General features: G+C 45.9%; 1 protein-coding gene across 11 annotated transcripts in view; it reads right to left on the bottom strand.

The window, feature by feature from the left end:
- The window catches only part of PPP2R5C (protein phosphatase 2 regulatory subunit B'gamma), a 166,428-nt gene that overhangs the window by 130,646 nt on the left and 16,278 nt on the right, over window positions 1-19,504 (bottom strand). For 8 of the 11 annotated variants that reach the window (XR_012416140.1, XM_065518501.1, XM_065518504.1 and 5 more), the window contains exon 3: window positions 11,681-11,846. The exons of the other annotated variants lie outside the window; for them this stretch is intronic. Coding sequence is in view for 7 of the 8 variants with exons in the window: in XM_065518501.1 (XP_065374573.1) it covers window positions 11,681-11,846 (166 nt within the window). In the remaining variant the exon portion in view is untranslated. The remainder of the gene's footprint in view (window positions 1-11,680; window positions 11,847-19,504) is intronic. 11 annotated transcript variants of the gene reach the window in all.

Below are 19,504 nucleotides of genomic sequence, written 5' to 3'. Positions count from 1 at the left end.
GTGATTAAAGAGGACGGACGAGCTTGTCCACAGGGAAGCTCAGCGTAGGTGAGTGGAGTAGATGAAGTGAAATCTACCCAGAGTGCTGGGGCTGTGTGTGAGACCTTGGTTACTTTCATACTTCCTACAGCTAGTCTGGAAAACCTTTCAATCCAAAGCAAGTACTCACACTCCTTCCTTGTTCTAAGAATGTAGGGAACCAACGCGAAGTAAAAGTATGCATACATCGGAGTGCTTTCATGCTAATGGTTTTTTTTTTTTTTAATTTGCTGACACCCTTAGGAGCCTACACAGTAGGTCAAGTGAGTCAGAAGCCTCACTTTCCAAGAGGAAATCCGAGGCGGAGGGAGGTGAAGGGAGTGGTGGGCCTGGCTGAGGTTTTGGCCACCCTCTGTGAAAATGGAGGGGGCAGAGAAAGAGGGCAGAGGGGCTAGGAGGGCTTTTCATTCCTTCGGGGGACACACTGTGTGTTTCCTGGGTCCTTGGCAGATGCCCGAATGGACGACCCAGGCAGACCAGCACACAACTGTTAACATGTATACTGAGTGAATGTGTGTGGTGTGCTCTGCGACCCACGCATCCATCCACTGATGAGGGGATATGCGGAATGGGTCCAACCACACAGTGGGATGGCATCAGCCTTCGACGGGAGCGAGGGTCTAGCACATGCTACAATGTGGGGGGACCTGGAAGATATTATGTTTAGGGAAATAAGCCAGGTACAGAAGGACAGATACTGTACGATTCCGCTTATAACAGGCTGCTACCCTGGGCAAAATCATAGAGACAGAAAGCAGAATGGGGAGACAGCAACTTACTGTTTAATGGAGTCTTTGTTGGGATGATGAAAAGGTTTTGGGTACGGATAGTGGTGATGGGTGTACAGCATTTTGAATGTATTTAATACCACCAAGTTGTACACTTATGAATGGTTAAAATAATAAATAATATGTTTTAACATGTGTATTTTACCTGTTTTTTAGTTTTTTTTTTTAGATAAGGACAGCTTGAGCCAGGACAGTTCAGGAAACACTTGAGGAGCAGAGGCAGCAGGTTCTGGACCAGACAGAGGACGGGAATGTCCAAGGAGTGGTCTCTGTGTGTGATAATGAGCTGAGATTACAGCTGGCACGTGGAAACCAAACCCTGTGGGTGCCACCCAGAGAGAGCTGAGACTGACCATGGAGTAACGGTCAAGGTCATGTGTGTGGCCCCTGGGCCATGGAGAGTGGGTACCCTGGAGAGGCTGGGCTGGCTGGCTGGGCTCAGGCTGTCTGACAGGCAACGGGCTCCCCAGTGTTCCAAAGAGGGAGCGGCCCTGGTGGTGCCTCTCTGTGGCTTAGAGGGGCTGAAGCTAGAACACCACTGTGACTCTGGGCCCACTGGTTCCCTGAGGGCAAGGGCCACCTTGGGTCATTGCTCTGAACACCTCCCCTTGCTTTGAGCAGCACAGATGGCCAGTGTGCTGCCTCACCAATCCAGGGACTGTGTCCTCTCCTCAAGATATTAAGGGTAATCATGAGAAGAAACAAAAATCAAAACGTGAGAGAAGAAAAGACTAATGAAAGCAGAGGTTCCCCACTTGGCTCTTTCTAAGCCAACTGGAAGAGCAGCAGGCACTCGATAGCTTCCGTACAGTCCATTTTTATTATTCTTCAACTAACAGGCCAGAAGCCAAAGTTCCTGTAAATATATGCATAATTCATTTGTAAGCAGTTAAATTTATGGTAAAGCTTTCAATTGTATCAGAAAATAGGCAGGGTGCAGTGGCTCATGCCTGTAATCCTAGCACTTTGGAAGGCAGAGGTGGGTGGATCGCTTGAGCCCAGGAGTTCGAGACCAGCCTGGGCAACATGGTGAAACCCCGTCTCTACTAAAAATATAAAAATTAGCTGTGCATGGTGGTGCACACCTGTGGTCCCAGCTACTCAGAAGGCTGAGCTGGGAGGATTGCTTGAGTCTGGGAGGTCCAGGCTGCAGTGAGCTGACATCATGCCATTGCACTCCAGCCTGGGAGACAGAGTGTCTTAAAACAAAAAAACAAAAAAACAAACAAAAAAAAAAAACAGAAAAGAAAATAAACTGCTTTGAATGAGGATGAAGTATTGTATTTGCACAAGAGGAAGGCAAGAGATATAAAATATTTAACTGGTATTCAAAAGCCAATTTTAAACAATTCAAGTAAATTCTAACAATAATACAACGACTTCTTTCACAAAAGGCCAAATACTCAGCAACTCTTTTACCCCAGGGTCTCTAATTAGCCAATAATAAGTCTTACATTATTCCGTTATAACTTTGACTTCTCCCAGTCTTTTCTTTTCTAAAAATGGCCTCAAAAAAACAAGTCCCTGATTAACTTACTCCTCCTATAAATATCTTTTAAAAAAGGGTCTCTTTATTTAACATTTAACCCTTCTACCTTCTGGTCCAAAAATGTTAAATGAAGGCATTCATTCAGAATAATATTTCAATGAACAGGTCTGAGGGCTATATTCAACCTCACTGTTAAAAAAAAATAAAAATATGAAATACCTTTTTCTACTTATCAAATAACTACAACTTTTACATGATCTCAGCATTGGAGAGATATGATGGACAGGCAGTTCACACACTCTGGGGAGAGTATGTGGTGCCACTCTCTGCAAAGTGTGTAGACAATATCTATTAAGGGTTTTTGAAAATCCCTGCTCTTTGATCCAGTATTTCCTTCATCAAGTTTAAGGAAAGGTTCAAAGATGTGAACAACAATGGTAACAAAAGATTAACAGAACAGTATCATTTATAACGGCTGAAAAACTGGGGTATCCACAGAATGAAATAATAAACGGTTGCTAAAAATAATGCCTTTCATTCCCACTAATGTCAGAAACAAGACAAGTATGCCCTCTCTCACCACCACTATGTAACATTTTACTGAAATTGTTTTACTGAATTTTTTAGTAAATTCAACTGGAGACAAAGACATGTGAGTTTACAATTATAAACAGAGGCGAAATTATCTGTAGATGCTCTAATACCTGAATATTCAAAAGAATCAACTGAAAAACTGATGAAAACAATCAGGTAATTCAGTAAGGAAGCAGGTTATGAAAGCAAGCCCCCCAAATTCAATAGCCTTCATATAAACAACTAATAACTAGAAGACACAATGGAAGAAAAGACCCCATTTACAACAGCAATGATAATTGATTATCTAGGCATTAGCTTAGTAGGAGACATGCAAAACCTACAAGGGAAACTTAAAAACAGCCAAAAAGGACATGAAAGTGGTCTTGGAAAATAGTCACAGCATACTCTTAGAGGAGGCAAACATCACAAGATGCCAGCCCTCCCTCAGATAGTTGCAAAATGTAACAGGATCTCAACAAAAATGCCAACAGTAGCCAGGCATGGTGGTGCATGCCTGTAATCCCAGGTACTTGGGAGGCTGAGGCAGGAGGATCATTTAAGCCCAGGAGTTCAAGACCAGCTTGGGCCACATCGCATGGCCCTGTCTCTAAAATAAATAAATAAATAAAGTCAACAGCCATTTCTTTCTGCAATGACTATGGGTCAATTCAAAGTTCCAACTGTTTGCAGTAATAATCAATATTGTTTTGGGGAACTGTTTAAGAGAATATACCCATAATTATATTAATGATGCTAGAAATCAACATTTTCAGTGTAAGACAGAGATAAAACTATGAAAAGCCAAGAAATGAGTGAAAATGATAAGAACAGGAGGCAGGGAAGTTCTGGGCAGAAGAGGGCAGGTCCTCGGTGAGGGCCCCAGCCTCAAGCCGAAAAGCCTGGAACCTTGGCCCAAAGCGAGAACATGCATCCCTGCTTTCTCACTTGAATGTTGCCTTTTCCAAAACCACCAATGGCTTGCCCCGTACCTCCATCCCGTGCCCATAAAAACCCCAGGCTCAGCTGGCAGAGAGAAGAGAAGCAACTGGACATTGCAGACTACAGTTGGATGTTGGAAAGAAGTGGCTTGACTTCAGAGGGACAGCTTGATGACGTAACTTCAGAGATGAATCTGGATGGAGACAGCTAGACTTCAGGGGAAGATGACCTTCCCACTCTGTCTCCTTTCTAGCTTCCCTTCCCACTGAGAGCCACTTTCACTGGCAATAAAATCTCCTTCCTTTACCATCTTCAATTCGTTCGTACAACTTCATTCCTCCTGGATGCTGGACAACAACTCGGGTGCCATGAGTGCAGGTGTAAAAGGTGGTCACACTGACCCCCTCCACTGAGCTGTTAACACTTAAGTTGTCCATGGATGGCAGAGCTAAAAGAGTATTGCCATACTTTCTCTGGGGCTTCAGGGATCACAGGGACCCCCGAAGACGCTGCCATGGGGCTGGTATGGGGTTTGCTCCTGCTGGTGCCCAAAAGTGCTCACCCTGGCTCCTGCACCAGCTCACCTGCCCTCCCCCTCCCATAGGGGGTGGAGCAGCGAGTAAGTGGAGTTCGCCTCTGCTGCTGCTGAAGAGGCCAGCTAGTTCCCAAACCCATGCACTCCAGTTTCCGCCGTGAAGTGCTCAGGGAAATAACCTGCTTCAAAAACATTATAATGTTAAAATTAAATTTAAAATATCAATATGAATGTACAATTCAGAAAATTTATATTCTAGCTCATCCACTGAAAGCATTTAAAAGTAATGTCAGACCAGTAGCAATAAACATCCCTCTGACCCAGATTTTGGTTGCTAATATATTTACCACTGAAAGGAACCTGGGCTCTTTGAAAAATGTCTGATTTGGCCAGGTGTGGTGGCTCATACCTATAGTCTCAGCACTTTGGGAGGCTGAGGTGGGTGAATCACTTGAGGTCAGGAGTTTGAGACCGGCCTGGCCAACATGGTGAAACCCCATATTTACAAAAAATACAAAAATTAGCTGGGCTTGGTGGCACACACCTGTAATTCCAGTGACTTGAGAGGCTGAGGCAGGAGAATCACTTGAACGTGGCAGGTAGAGGCTGCAGTGAGCCAAGATCGCACCACTGTACTCCAGCCTGTATGAGACAGCGAGATTGTCTCAAAAAAAAAAAAGATAAAAAGAAAAAAGAAAAAGAAAAATGGCTGATTTTAAGTCTGGGGAAGAGAAGGTACTAAATGAGCCCAAGGGACATCTCACTGTGTCAGAAATCAAGGAATCAAAAATAAACGAGGCTATGTAAAAAAACCACAGTAGCACTGTGGCACTCAGTGATTGAAATTATGCCATCTGAACACCAGAAAGACTAATGATTTTAGCACACAAAAACGCACTGAAATCAACAATAATACATTAGTCCACAATGATATTAAAACAAAGAGAAAGCTAGAAAAAAGCTTCAGCTGTCACCATTAGAGGGAACTGGTAATAAAAGGCAAAGAATTATGCTTATCCTTCTTTTTCAGTAGGAGTTCCATTTCAAGAGAACCAAGTATCTCTGGTTGGTAAGAAAAATCACTGCTTTCAGAAGAATGTTAGAGTAAATGTTGAATTCTCTAGTGAAACTACTGACTCAGGAAAGGATTATCAACTGTTGTTCAAGACATTAGCATATGGTTGACAGGGAATACACATTGGCAGGACGCCAAAATATACACTGCAGATTATTACTAGTACTTTTTGAGTTGTAAAGGGAAATACGTAATTGTTCAATAGAGATATCAATCTATCATCAACTGAATTTACTAGTAAAATTGAAAATTTAGCATCATTTCTGATGATAGGCAACCAGAGGCTATGTATCTCTCACAATAATGACACTATCTCCTAAGTTATAAAGCATTGCCTTTGATGTACTTCAGCCAAAAAAAGGTTTCCATTTACAGGAACCACAGGAGGGTAAGTGGGATATATTGCAGAACAACTGGGTCAGTTGATTTAACAAACCAGTGTTGTGGTTTAAGGCACTCCCAGATTGGCAGTGCCTCCAGGTGTCTGGCAGAGCAAAAACAAATCCCTATTGAACAAGACACTTTGATTCTAGGTTTCAATTTATTTCAAATATCTGAATACAATGACCAATATACAAAAAAAAAAAAAAAAAAAAAAAATCAGGTACACAAGGAAATAAGACATCATGAACAAAATGTAACAAACACCTCAGATACTAGTATGACCTGACACAGGCTATAAAACAGCTGCGTTTACTATTCTTATGACAAGTTTTGATGGTGTGTTCAAGAGAATAGGAAAATATTTTAAAATGACACTGCAGACTGAAAAAAGAACCAAACAGAACTTTCACCAATGAAAAAAAAAAAAACCCTGAAATTAAAAGCTCAAAAGAAGGGTTTAACACATATAGACACATCTGAAGATTTACAATGAATAACAAAAATTGAGAAGTATACGTTTCGAAACTTTCATATCAACTTAACAGGGCAATCTTATGTTTACTGAATAATAAAAACCTTGTGGGTGTATTTTGTACTTCACTTCTGTAATAATTTATTTTTATTGTATTTTATTTTCTGATAAAATAAAGGACTCATAGCTGGGATAACATACTCTTATAATTCAACAACAAGAAGACAACCAACTTAAAAATAGACAAAAGATACAAGTAGACATCTCATTAAAGAAGGCAGACAAATGGCTAACAGGCATATGAAAAGATGCTTCATATTTCCAGTCACTGGGGAAATGCAAATTGAAACCACAGTGAGACACCATTACACACCCACAAGAATTAAGCTATAATCAGAAAGACAATAATAATATTGGCAAGAATGTGGACACATCCTCATACATTGCTGATGGAAACGTAAAATAGTGCAACCACTTTGGAATACAGTTTGGCAGTTTCTTTTTCTTTTTTTTTTTTGAGACACAGTCTTGCTCTGTCGCCCAGGCTGGAGTGCAGTGGTGTGATCTCAGCTCACTGCAACCTCTACCTCCCAGGTTCAAGCGATTCTCTTGCCTCAGCCTCCAGAGTAGCTGGGGCTACAGGCGCCCACCACCACACTCGGCTAATTTTTTGTATTTTTAGTAGAGATGGGGTTTCACCGTGTTAGCCAGGATGGCCTTGATCTCCTGACCTTGTGATCTGCCCGCCTCAGCCTCCCAAAGTGCTGGGATTACAGGCGTGAGCCATGGTGCCCAGCCAGCAGTTTCTTAAAAAGCTAAACATAAACTTACCATACAAGCCAGGAATTCTACTCCTAGGTATCTACTCAAGAGAAATGAAATATATGCTCACAGAGACTTCTATGCAAATGTTCACAGCAGCAGTTACTCATACCAGCTAAGAAACAGCCCGAATGTCCATTAACTGGTGAATGGATAAACAAAATGTGTTATATTCATCTGACTGAATATGAGGCAGCATTAAAAAGAAACAAACTACTCAACACAGATGAACCTCAAAAACATTACAGCAGATGTAAAAGACTACCTATGGTATGATTTCGCTTATATGAAGTGTCCGGAAGAAAGTAAGTCTAGAGACAGAAGCAGATCAGTGGGTGCCTGCATCTGGGGTTGGCGTGGAAATTAATGGTGAATGGGCACAAGGTAACTTTTGGAGGAAGACGGAAACATTCTAAAATAGAACTGTGGTGATGGTTGCACAACTCTATGTATTTGCTAAAATAACTAAATTTTCCAGTTACAATGGGTAAATTTTAGGATATGTAAATTATGCCTCAATTAACTCTAAAAAAGAAAAGCCTATGACTTGAAAAGTTAGGAAAAAAAGAAAATCTAGGGATAGGGCTGAAAGTTACACTCAGAATGAATACATGGCTTTAAATTCTTTTATTATTAAAAAGCAAACTAAAAATAAGTGAACTCTCTACTCAATAAATGATGAAGAGGTTAAAATAAAAGACACAGGATAATTAAAGATAAAAGTGCAGATGAATAATATTGAACACAAACAGAACAGTCAAAAGAATAAATGAACTTACAAGGAGACATAACCACCACAGATGGGGAAGAGATTAAAAGGGCCGTTAAACAGTGACCATGTACTGGTTAACAGACCCTCCTTTCTAAATGAACCCACTATGGAAAGAAGCTACAGACGTTTCATAGAGAAAAGCAACAGGCCCACTGAGTTCCAAGTCAACCTTTCAACCCTATTTCATGGACACATTCCACATTGTGTTGTTTCTGAAATCTGGGTCCATCTCATCATCCCTGTCATCAGGTGGTAGTGTGAGGGAGCTGCGGGAAAAGCTTCTGCAGGGCACCCCAGGAACCATCACCAAGTGCTGGTGACAACGAATCTTAGATGGGACAAAATACAGGTTTATGAAAAAGAAGTAAACCATAGACCAGCTCCATGTAGTAAATATGGAAGCAAATACTCTAAAGAAAATTAGTTCCAAACACTATGAAAACACACTGTGACAAAATTGACAAAATGCAAAGATATTTCAAAACCAGAAAAAGCTGTCAACACAGCAATTATAATAGTAACATCTTAAAGAGAAAAATCATGTGGCATTTGACCAAATTCAGCAGCGGTACCCACCCAGCATGCACTGGCATGGTGCCAACCTGCCTGCATGGGTCCAGGAAGAGTCCTGTGAGTGTGGACTCTGGAGCACCGGCAGCCTTGCAAAGACCGCTTACCAGAAACCAAGAGCCACTTTCCCATCAAATTAGGAAATGCCGAAGCCATTTACTGAAACAGGAGAAAACAGGAATGCCTGCTATCACCTCTGTTCTAGGTTGTGTTGGTCCTTCTTAGTGGCAGAATAAAATTAAAATAACTGGTGTATGTTGGCATAAATAGTGGAAGAGAGATAAAAGAATCCATTGCAAACAACAGGACTATATATGCAGACTGTGGTGGAAACATTAAGACTAATATGAAAATGTGGTAAGGTGATGGCAAAATATTTAAAAACCAATAGCTCTAGATGAGATTAGCAAAAACCAATCAGAAGTGGAAATGGGAAAAAATATAACCCAGTCACAAGAGTAACAAGCAAAAGCTATAGAGTATTTAGAAATAAATTTACTGGAAAGTTAAAGATTCACAAGAAAACCATAAAATTTTATAAGTCAGAAAACAAGACCCAGAAAAATGGGGGATATATACCATCCTCCTAGATGGAAAAAAGATATCAATTTTCACCAAATTAATATATAACTTTAATTCCAATCAATTATTTTTCTGAACTAGATGAAATTATTTTAGTATATATACAGAAACATTAATGTTTTAGAACAGCCAAGAAATAATTATCAAACAAGACCAGTGAGGGGAACTGGCTTGATCCATGTGAAATTCTCCTGGATACGTGGATTTACTATGGAGAATTTACTCTTTTCGGGAACAGTGAAAATGTAAGTGTCAGTGGAAGTACATTGCATGCCATTCTTACTAGGTATAATAAAAAACGAAGGAAATGGAGATAGAGAATAGAAAACAGATGTAGAACAGATGTAGAAAGAGGCTTGTGCAGAGACTCCTCAGAAGAGGTAAAGGAAGTATGCTGGAGGCCGGCATACACCGGTACTTGCATGGGCTGTGCCCCGTGCATGGAATAATATACGATGACAAAAGTGACAAATGCAAAGCTGGTTCAAAACCGGAAAAATCTATCAACACAGCAATTATAATCTTAACATCTTAAGGAGAAAAATCATATGGCATTTGACCAAACTCAGCAGCAGTATACACCCAGCATGCACTGGCTGAGGCAGGGCATGCATGGAAAGGTGCAGCACATGGCCAACCTTCTGTATCATGGCAGATCCAAGCCCCAGCTGTGACGGGCATTAGGGACAGGGCTTGGGATACGAAGGCCCAACAATGGTTATACAAAGCCTTTTCCCTCCCTCTGACTCTCGGCCTCCGGAGGGTACTGGAAGGAGGAGTCGGTACCTATCTCTTTCCTTGCTGTCTCACCAATGGGTTGCTCACTCCAGGAGAATAGGGGCTTGCTTTTGTTTAATTCTGTACCCCTAGTACCTAGAATAGCTTACACAGGCACTCAATACATATTTGCTGAATGAATGAACAGCATGAGAAACGTATATTCTATTTGGGAAGACAAATAAAAAATGACTTAGCATGCATATTATCTACCACAAAGGTAAACCAATTATAAGCCAAATACAATACAAGCTCTAGAAAATGCAAGCGAGAACCTGAATTTCTTTTTTTGTTTGTTTGTTTGAGACGGAGTCTCGCTGTCACCCAGGCTGGAGTGCAGTGGCACAGTCTCGGCTCACTGCAAGCTCCGCCTCCCGGGTTCACGCCATTCTCCCGCCTCAGCCTCCCAAGTAGCTGGGACTATAGGCACCTGCCACCACGCGCAGCTAATTTTGTTTTTGTATTTTTAGTAAAGACGGGGTTTCACCGTGTTAGTCAGGATGGTCTAGATCTCCTGACCTCGTGATCTGCCCTCTTCGGCCTCCCAAAGTGCTGGGATTACAGGCGTGAGCCACTGTGCCCGGCTGAGAACCTGAATTTCTAGCAAGTGGGGCACAAGAAAATTCATCAACCCATAAATCCACCATCCACCCAGCCTCCCGTCCTCCCTCCCTCCTTCCACCTGGCAAATCTGCTATCTGCTTCACAGTGTGGAAGGCCTGGGAATACAGCTATAAACATGACAGACTGCTGCTCTCACTGAGTTCATATTTACTTTTTTTTTTCTGAGACAGGATCTCACTCTGTCATCCAGGTTGAAGTGCAGTGGCATGATCATGGCTCACTGTAGCCTTGGCCTCCCAGGCTCAAGCAATCCTGCCACCTCAGCCTCCCGAGTAGCCGGGACCACAGGTGTGTGCCACCATGCCCAGCAAATTTTATTTTTTTGTAGAGACAGAGTCTCCCTATGTTGCCTAGGCTGGTCTTGAACTCCTGGGCTCAAGTGGTCCTTCTGCCTCAGCCTCCCAAAGTAATGGGATTATAAGCGAGAGTCACTGGACTGGTTGCTGAATTAATATTCAGTGGAAATTAATTTCAAAAGATCCATTATTATAAATTTAAGGTATGAAAAATGATATTTTATTTAGTATATCTGTCTTATATTTTAGTAATTATAAAGGCTTTAAGAGGTTCACATTTGACTTTAAGGTCCTTACTCTGTTTTCCTTGGTAAGGTTTTAAGCACCTCAATCTCAAAATCTAAAGGAAGACTTTTAGGGATTAAACAACCTGAGATGGAAAGGGATGGCTGTGTCATTTGGGGGGAAATTCAAAGTAAAGAGCACTTTTTCCTAATTTCATATAAGGAACGCTTGAGGTAATCCCTAATGACTCATAACAAAGCAAGTCCATAATGCACTATAGCTACAGTCCTTACTTTAGAAACGTAGAGAACTTCAACGATAATTTTTACAATTATTCTACTCGGAGTAATTCCTTTCAGAATTGCTACAGTTCTAAGACAAACAAATGAGAAGTAATTTAAAAGAAAAACGGGCTAGCTTAATACCATAAATAAAAAAAATGTTCAGCTTTTCCTGTTTTCTTAGTGTATTATGCCTATATTGTGTTGTTAAACTTTTATCTTAAATAGCTCTGGAACTTAAAATGTTAATTGAGTAAACAAGTTAATGACATGCAACCTAAAAAAAACAAAACAAAACAAAAAACACCTCAATACAGAAAAGACGACCCTGCAAAATACAAACACAGCAAAGGAATAAGTTAGCACACTATCAAAACATTGCTCCTTCACTCCAATAGCCACAATTTAACTTTTAAAAGACAAATAAAAATTACCTTTTAAGGATGGTAGTTTTTGAAGTTCTCTATTATTGCTTGCGCTAAACCTTGAAGAATTTTGCCGTTTGTCTTTCTTCACTATGGGCTGAGAGACTGGTACTTTTATTTTAGCAGATACTGTAGACGGGACAGCAACAAGGCTGTTTTTCCTGACGGAAATTTGCTTCCAAAACAAAAACAAAAACAAATGAATATGTACAATGGTTGTATTTTTTAGCACTATTAAAATATAGAAAAGCATATACATGAGTCTGACTCTGGGGCATTCCCCTGCACTCCATGGGAGACATCATTCCTTACAGTGGCTGGAGTATGGGGCTTATGTCCCACCTTCAGCAATGCTAGACTGAGAGATTCAAAGATACACCTAATTTCTCATATCTTCCTTCAAACTTTTGATTGCTAAATATTTACCACATAGGTTGATGTGGCAGACTAAATAATGACCCTTAAACATGTCCACATCCTAATTCTTGGAACCGGTGAATATGGGACCTTGCTTGGCGACAGGGACTCTGCAGATGGGATTCAGTTAAAAATCTTGAGATGGGAAGATGATCCTGGATCATCCAAGTGGGCCCAAGGGAATCACACAGGTCCTTACAAGAGGGAGGCAGGAGGGAGACAAGAGAAGGCAATGGGATGACAAAAGCAGGGGTCAGAGAGAGATCCGAAGATGCTACATGGCTGGGTTGGAAGATGCAGGGAAGTGGCCACGAGCCAAGGCAGGCAGGCGGCCTCTAGAAACTGGGAAAGGCTGGAAACAGATTCTCCTCTAGAACCTCCAGAGCCATCACCACCCTGCTGACACCTTCATTTTGGCCTCATTTCAGACCTGCATACCAGAACTGTAACATAGTAAGTTTATGCTCTTTGGAGCCGCTGCATGTGTAACTTGTACAGTGGTGTGAGGAGATGAATACAGCTGAGTATCTCACAAAATGCTAGATGCTCCCTGCTGGGTCACCACTCAGCCTTGAACACATGGAGAGCAGGCCTCTGAGTGCTTTCCCTTGAGCCCCAGGAAAAGGCTCTGCTGGAGCGGTTCTGCTGCCATTGTCCCAGGCTCCTGGTGTGTGCGCTCATTCCAAGGCTGCACCATAGCTCCAGGGCTGGTCAACACCCCTGTGGCCAACCTGCAACGCTGCCATCTGAACTACTCAGTAGAGGCGGAGAGAGTCTGAGGATGCACGAAGCAGAGGAACCAGGGGTCCCCTGTCATCCACACAGGCCAAAGGAGCTCACCAAGGGGGTCTGTGGAGCTCAGCTATCCTCTGGGCCCCCCAGCTGAAGGGCTCTCTGGGTAGCAAGCAGTGACCTGGCCCACAGCTGTTTGCTGCCACCACTGTCCAGCAGTGACAGCCAACAGCTGCTGTGTCGACCGTCAAGATGATTTACACAATGTGCTTGTTGCCCACCCTTCTTGTCTGCCCAAAGAAAAGGAGTCTGTGTCTGCCTGTGTGCTCTTTAAAAAGGCTGTCCCGCTCTGAGACAGTTTGCTTCTGTGTCCCCACCCAAATCTCATCTCAAATGGTAATCCTCACGAGTCGAGGGAGGGACCTGGTGGGAGGTGACTGGATCGTGGGGGCAGTTTCCCCCATGTTGATCTTGTGATAGTGAGTTCTCACGAGATCTGATGGCTTAAAAGTGTTTGGCAGCTCCCCCCTCCCTTTCTCTCTCTCTCCTGCCACCGTGTAAGAAGTGCCTTGCTTCGCCTTCGCCTTCTGCCATGATGGTAAGTTTCCTGAGGCCTCCCCAGCCATGTGAAACTGTTAGTCAATTACACATCTTTTGTTTATAAATTACCCAATCTCAAGTAGTTTTTTATAGTGAAAATGAACTAATATAGACTCCATCCTGGAGACACAAACCCATCCAGTTTAGGGTCAAGGAGAGCAGACACACCAACTGCAGCCCCAAACATTAATTTGTTCTCATCCTTGAATGAAATTTTCATAGGCAGTAAGTGCTGCTTTACTTTCTACTAAGGTGCTTAGGAATGCCTGCAAAGCGCTGTCTGATGTGACAGACTGCCGGAACAGCAGGCAGACTCTGACCTGGGAGGCAGGGGCCTCGGTTCCCTTCCCTTCTCTCCCTCAGTCTGTGGCTTTTTTCACAAAAGGTACTTTCTTGGGCTCTGAGCTTGACATCTGTCAATCTTTTATCATGAAAGCCTGGGTCTTTCTTCCCTAAAAGCCCCTCCATAACCAGCTCCTCCACAGATCCCCCAGTTAGACAGTTTCTGCTCCGCTTTCCCTGGGCGCCCCTGGCATTGATTCCACAGTCTGGAGGAGATGCTCCTAGGAGCTGTCCCGGCTTTAGATGTTCAGTCACATACGTGCGTGCTCCAGTAGATAACCCTCTCCATCTCCTTTTCATTTCACTATAGTGCCAGCCCAGCACTCACAGCGAGGACCTTGGGTAGAGGCCAATGACAGGGCTCCCCTGTGGCTTCTGACCCCAGCTAGAAGGTCAGCCGCATGGAAGGTGGCCCGGCCTGGGGGCTGGGAGGCGAGCCCATGGGTCCTGACTGCCATGGGGACACACTGAGGATAGGCTTCTGCCCCTGAGACAATAAGAAGTCAGCCCTCGGGCACAGTTCCGAAGGGGCCCTTGGCCCTTTGGCCACCACGCCCCACTCCTCTCTCTTGTCAGGGCCAAGGCCAGAGAGAGGAGCCACTCTGCCGGCCCTGCCCAGACCAGCCACCCGCTGCCTGCCCCACAACACTGTGACCTGATGCTCCCACCAACTCTGAGGGGACATCTTCTTCCCTGATGGGACATCAGCTCAGGAGGGCAGGCTCTGTCTGCATGAGACACTGTCTGTCCCTGGGAAGGTGAGGTGACCTCCCTGAGGAACGAGCTGCAGAGCTGCCCAAAGCAGATGCCACCAAGAACTTGGGCTCAAAGAGGGGAAGAAGGAGAGAGAGGGGGAGAGAGAGGGAGGGGGAGGGGGAGAGAGAGGGGAAGAAAGGGAGGGGGGAGGGAGAGAAAGAGAGAGAAGGGGGAGAGAGGGAGGAGGAGGGGGAGAAAGGAGGGGGGAGAGAGGGAGGGGACAAAGAGAGAAAAAGGGGGAGAGAGGGAGGGGGACGGGGGAGAAAGGGAGGGGGAGGGGCAGAAAGAGAGGAGGAGAGAGGAAGGGGGAGGGGGAAAAAGAGGGGATAGAGAGGAAAGGGGGAGGGGGAGAAAGAGAGAAGAGGAGAGAGGGAGGGGGAGGGGGAGAAAAGAGACAGGGGGAAAGGGGGAGGGGAGAGGGGGAGAAAGACAGAGAGGGGGAGAGAGGGAGGGGAGGGGGGGAGAGAAGGGGGAGAGAGAGAGGGGGAGAAAGAGAGAGGGGGAGGGGAGAGAAGGGGGAGGAGGAAAAAGAGAGAGGGAGGGGAAGCGGGGAGGGGGAGAAAGAGAGGGAGGAGAGAGGGAGGGGAAGGGGGAGAAAGAGAGAGAGGGGAGACAGAGGAAGGTGGAGAAAGAAAAAGCAGAAAGTGGGGGGGGAGAAAGAGAGAGGGGGGAGAGAGGGAGGTGAAGGGGGAGAAAGAAAGGGGGAGGGGGGAAGGGGGAGAAAGAGGGAGGGGAAGGGGGGGAGAAACAGAGAGAGGAGAGAGAGGGGAGGGAGAAAGGGAGAGAAAGGGGAAAGAGAGGGAGTGGGAGGGGGAGAAAGAGAGGGGAGACGGGGGGGGGGAGAAAGAGAAAGGGGGTGAGGGGGAGGGGGAGAAAGGGGGGAGAGAGGGAGAGGGATGGGGAGAAAGAGAGGAGAGAGAGGGAGGGGTAGGGGGAGAGAAACGGGGGGTAAGAAAGGGTGGGGAGAGAGGGAGTGGCAAGAGGGAGAAAGAAAGAAGTGGGAGAGAGGGAGGGAGGGAAGGAGAGAGAGAGGGAAGGAGGAACACAGGGAGAGAAGAATGGAGGGAAGGAGGGAAGGAGAGAGGGAGGGCGAGGGGCTCCCTTGGGAGCAGTTGCCCAGGGCGGGTGGGCGCAGACGAGGGTGCGAGAGGGAGCGGGTGCTGGGGCGGGATCCTGGGTGCCGCTCCGGGACGCCTGGCCACGGCCACGGCGAGAGGACGAAGCCCCCGAGACGGGACGGAAAGGAAACGGGAGAGCGCGGTTCGCGCGTGGCCAAGCAGAGGGTTGGAGGCGCAGCGCAGGAGGCCAGATCCGCATCCTCCGCTTCTTCCCCGGGGGGCCGGCTCCCCTCCTTCGGGCTCCGGGGCGAGGCGGGACCGCGTCCTGGGGCCCATGCCGGAGGCTCTGGAGGCGGCCGGGGGGAGCTGAGGGTCTCCTTGGAAGGCCGCGACAGACGACACTCGAGAAAACGTGGTTGGGGCAGAGGGGTGCGTCAGGCGCCCAGGAAGGCGCAGGCTAGCTAGGACAGGGGCGGGGAGGCTGGGGGGCGGCAGGAGGGCCCGGCGGGAGCCCACACGGGTGCGCCCGGCAGCCTAGCGGCTCAGGGGCCAAAGCCGCCAAGGTCGCTGTGCCACCGGGAGACGCAGGGCGGGTTGAGGCTTGGGAGGGTGGGGAAGGTCTGAAGGGGTCCCTGGGCAGAGGACAGAAGCCAGGGTCCCGGGAAACACGGTGGCTGTAAACAAGCCCTCCTCCTGGGTGTCAGACACCACCAACACCGCTGGTTCGTGGACAGCCCGGAGGGGACCCTGCCGCAGCCCGACACCCGGCTCCCTCCCTGCTCCTCGGATGTCCCGTAAAACTAAAACTACAGACTCCTCCGGTGGCGGCAATGCAAGGCACCTGCAGCTTGAGGGAGACAGCTAGGGAGGAAGGCTGGGGAGCGGCTGCCCCGCGTTTTTCCATGGTTCAGGCCGAGCTGGTGCATCCTTAGCTTACAGAGAGGAGAGCAGGGCTCAGGCTGTGGGGTGAGCGCCTGAAATCACCCAGTCAGTGCTGCGGCCAAGCCCAAGCCTCAGTCCCTGGACTCTGGGTCTGGGGTTGAGCCAAATGCTGGGCCCCAACTCCCCCTTACCCCCCACACCCGCGCAAGTCCATGCTCCAGTGCCTCTCAAAATCCTCCCTCTCTGCAATTTTATCAAACGGAACAAACTGCCACCACTTATGTGCTAAGGACTAAGTGATATGCCACTTAAGAAGTATTTTTAATGCCGGAAAGTCCAGCCTGAATCTGATCAAGCCCTGAGGTCTAACCACCAGTTCTTAGGAAAATACAAGAGAGAGGGGAGTGTGTGAACCAACAGGGATGCGATCTGCACGCAGGGAACGTGGGGGAATGGCAGGAGCTGTCCTCCCCGCAGCACCCGGCAGTCGCGCCACCACACTTCAGCCCAGGTGAGCCTCCGCTGTGGGCTCTGACCCTTACATGCAAGCAGCCCCCCCCCACCAAGCGGTGACAACTAAGAAAGTCTCCAAACATTGCCAAATGTCCCTTGGGGGGCAAAATCACCCTTGGTTGACTATCATATCCCTCAAATGTATGGGAACAACCTGATTTAACAATTAAATTTCAGGGAGAAGAAGGAGAGGAGGAACCAGCACATATCACAACCTAGTGTAATGTATGTGCCTGATTTGGATCTCAGGACTCAATTCAATTCAGGACTCAAACCAACCAACTGAAAAAGGGAGGAGGGGAGGGGAGATTTAATGCTTACTCCTGAGACTAAGCAATTGCAGTTAATATTCTTAGGTGCGACAATCACGTTCTGGTTCTTAGAGTCCTTGCTGAAGGACACCACAGGTGGGACTTACAAATAAAATATGATGACTGAGATTTGCTTCAAAATAATGTAGTGTGGGAAGAGGGCCGTGCCCGTGGAGGAGGAGGCCTGGATAAGACAAGCAAGCCGGGTTGCATGTGGATGACGGCCAAGGCTGGGCAACAGGGACCTGGGGCTTCCCTATATGATTCCCTCGACTACTGTGTATGTGAAAATAGTCCAAATGAACACGTTATTCCGCCCTGCATTAACCCCAGCTCCTGTAGACCAGACAATCAGAACACCTTCCCTCATCTTTCTCCCAATCATATTTTCAGTGTTGGTGGTACAGTGGTGACCACAGCTGCCTCCGATCATATTTTCATATGGTTACCGGACTGACTTTTCTAAAGGTCCATCAGACTACTGCCCTGCTCACGAGATGCCAGCGGCTCCCCACTGCCTGCAGGAGAAAGTTCAAACCCCAAAGCATGGGGTTGAGCTCGGCTGCTGTCTCCCCTACACTTATTTTTCCAGGACTCATCTCTCAATGTATGGAAGAGATGAGTCTCTCCTTTATTTCAGGAATGCTGGGCCACTCTCAGATTCTCAAATGTCTTCTGACCCTGCCCTGTTTCAATGCCTGTTTCTCCAGCATGAAATGCCCTCTTCCCGTTTCCAAACTCTCACCCCCACACAAAGCTTTTGATCTACTCAGCCTTCAGCTCTAGCTCAAACGCCATTCTCTTTAACGTGTTCCCCACTCCTCACACATGCAGTCAGGCCCCACCATCTCCTCAGTGTTCTTAGGAGGGTTCCCTTACACTTACGTCAGGCTTGGAATCCCATGTCTGCTTCTACAAAGAGATTCTGAGCTTGTTGAGAGCACGGACACATCTCATGTCCCCGTTATCTGGCAACACTCAGGAGGCTCCAGAGCTTGCTGCATCTCCTTCACACAGTCACCGTCTCTCAGGTCCTTAATTCCAGCCTTCACACAACCACTTCCATGCACACTTGATGTTCCAGCAATACCAAACTACTTGTCCTCCCAGACAAAACCTAGTTTTGTATGTCTTTTCAGACATTTTATTTATTTTTAATTTTTTTTTTTTTTTTTTTTTTTGAGACAGGGTCTGTCTGTCACTCAGGCTGGAGTACAGTGGCACAACCATGGCTCACTGCAGCTTCAACCTGCTGGGCTCAAGTGATTCTCCTCCTTCAGCCTCCTGAGTAGCTTAGTCTACAGGCACTCGCCACCATGTCTGGCTAATTTTTGTGTTTTTTGTAGAGACAAGGTCTCACTACATTGTCCAGGCTGGTCTTGAACTCCTGAGCTCAATCTTCCCACTGTGGCCTCCCAAAGTGCTAGGATTACAGGTGTGGTGAGCCACTGCACCCAGCCTCAGATCTTTTAAAAGTGCATTTGGCTCAAGGTAGTATGATACTGGCATAAGGATAGACATACAGACTGATGGAATACAATTGAGAGCCAAGCCCATTCACTGGGGAAAGAACAGTCTCTTTAACAAATGATGCTGGGACAAATGGAGAGCCACATGGACAAGAATGAAGTTGGATCCCCCCTCACACCACAGGAAAAAATCTAATTCAACATGGATCACAAACCTAAACAGAAGAGCTGAAACCACACAACTCTTAGAAGAATACAAAGGTAAAGCTTCATGACCCTGGATTTGACAATGGTTCCTTAGCTATGACACCAAAGGCGTGAGCAACTAAAAAGAAAACAGATGAACCAGACTTCATAAAAATTAAACATTTTTGTGCAGAGGACACTATTAAGAAAGTGAAAAGACAACCCACAGAATGGGAGAGCATATTTGCAAATTACATAAGGGTCTAGTATCCAGAATATGAAAAGAACTCTAACAACTCAATAACAAAACGAAAACCCGATTAAAAAATAGGCAAAGGACTTGAACAGACATTTCACCAAAAAAGATATACAAATGGCCAAACAAGCACATGAAAAGACGCCCACCACCTTTAGATGTCAGGGAAATGTAAATGAAAATTACAATGACTTCACACCCGCTGGGATACCTATTCTTTTTCAAATTGAAAAATAACATGTTAGCATGGCCAGGCTCACGCCTCTAACCCCAGCACTTTGGGAGGACTGCTTGAGCCCGTAAGTTCAAGA

This window comes from Macaca fascicularis, chromosome 7 (assembly GCF_037993035.2).
Source record: "Macaca fascicularis isolate 582-1 chromosome 7, T2T-MFA8v1.1".
Taxonomy (NCBI): Eukaryota; Metazoa; Chordata; class Mammalia; order Primates; family Cercopithecidae; genus Macaca; species Macaca fascicularis.
Note: the sequence above shows the minus strand (reverse complement) of the source record. Positions and strands in the feature narration are given on the sequence as shown.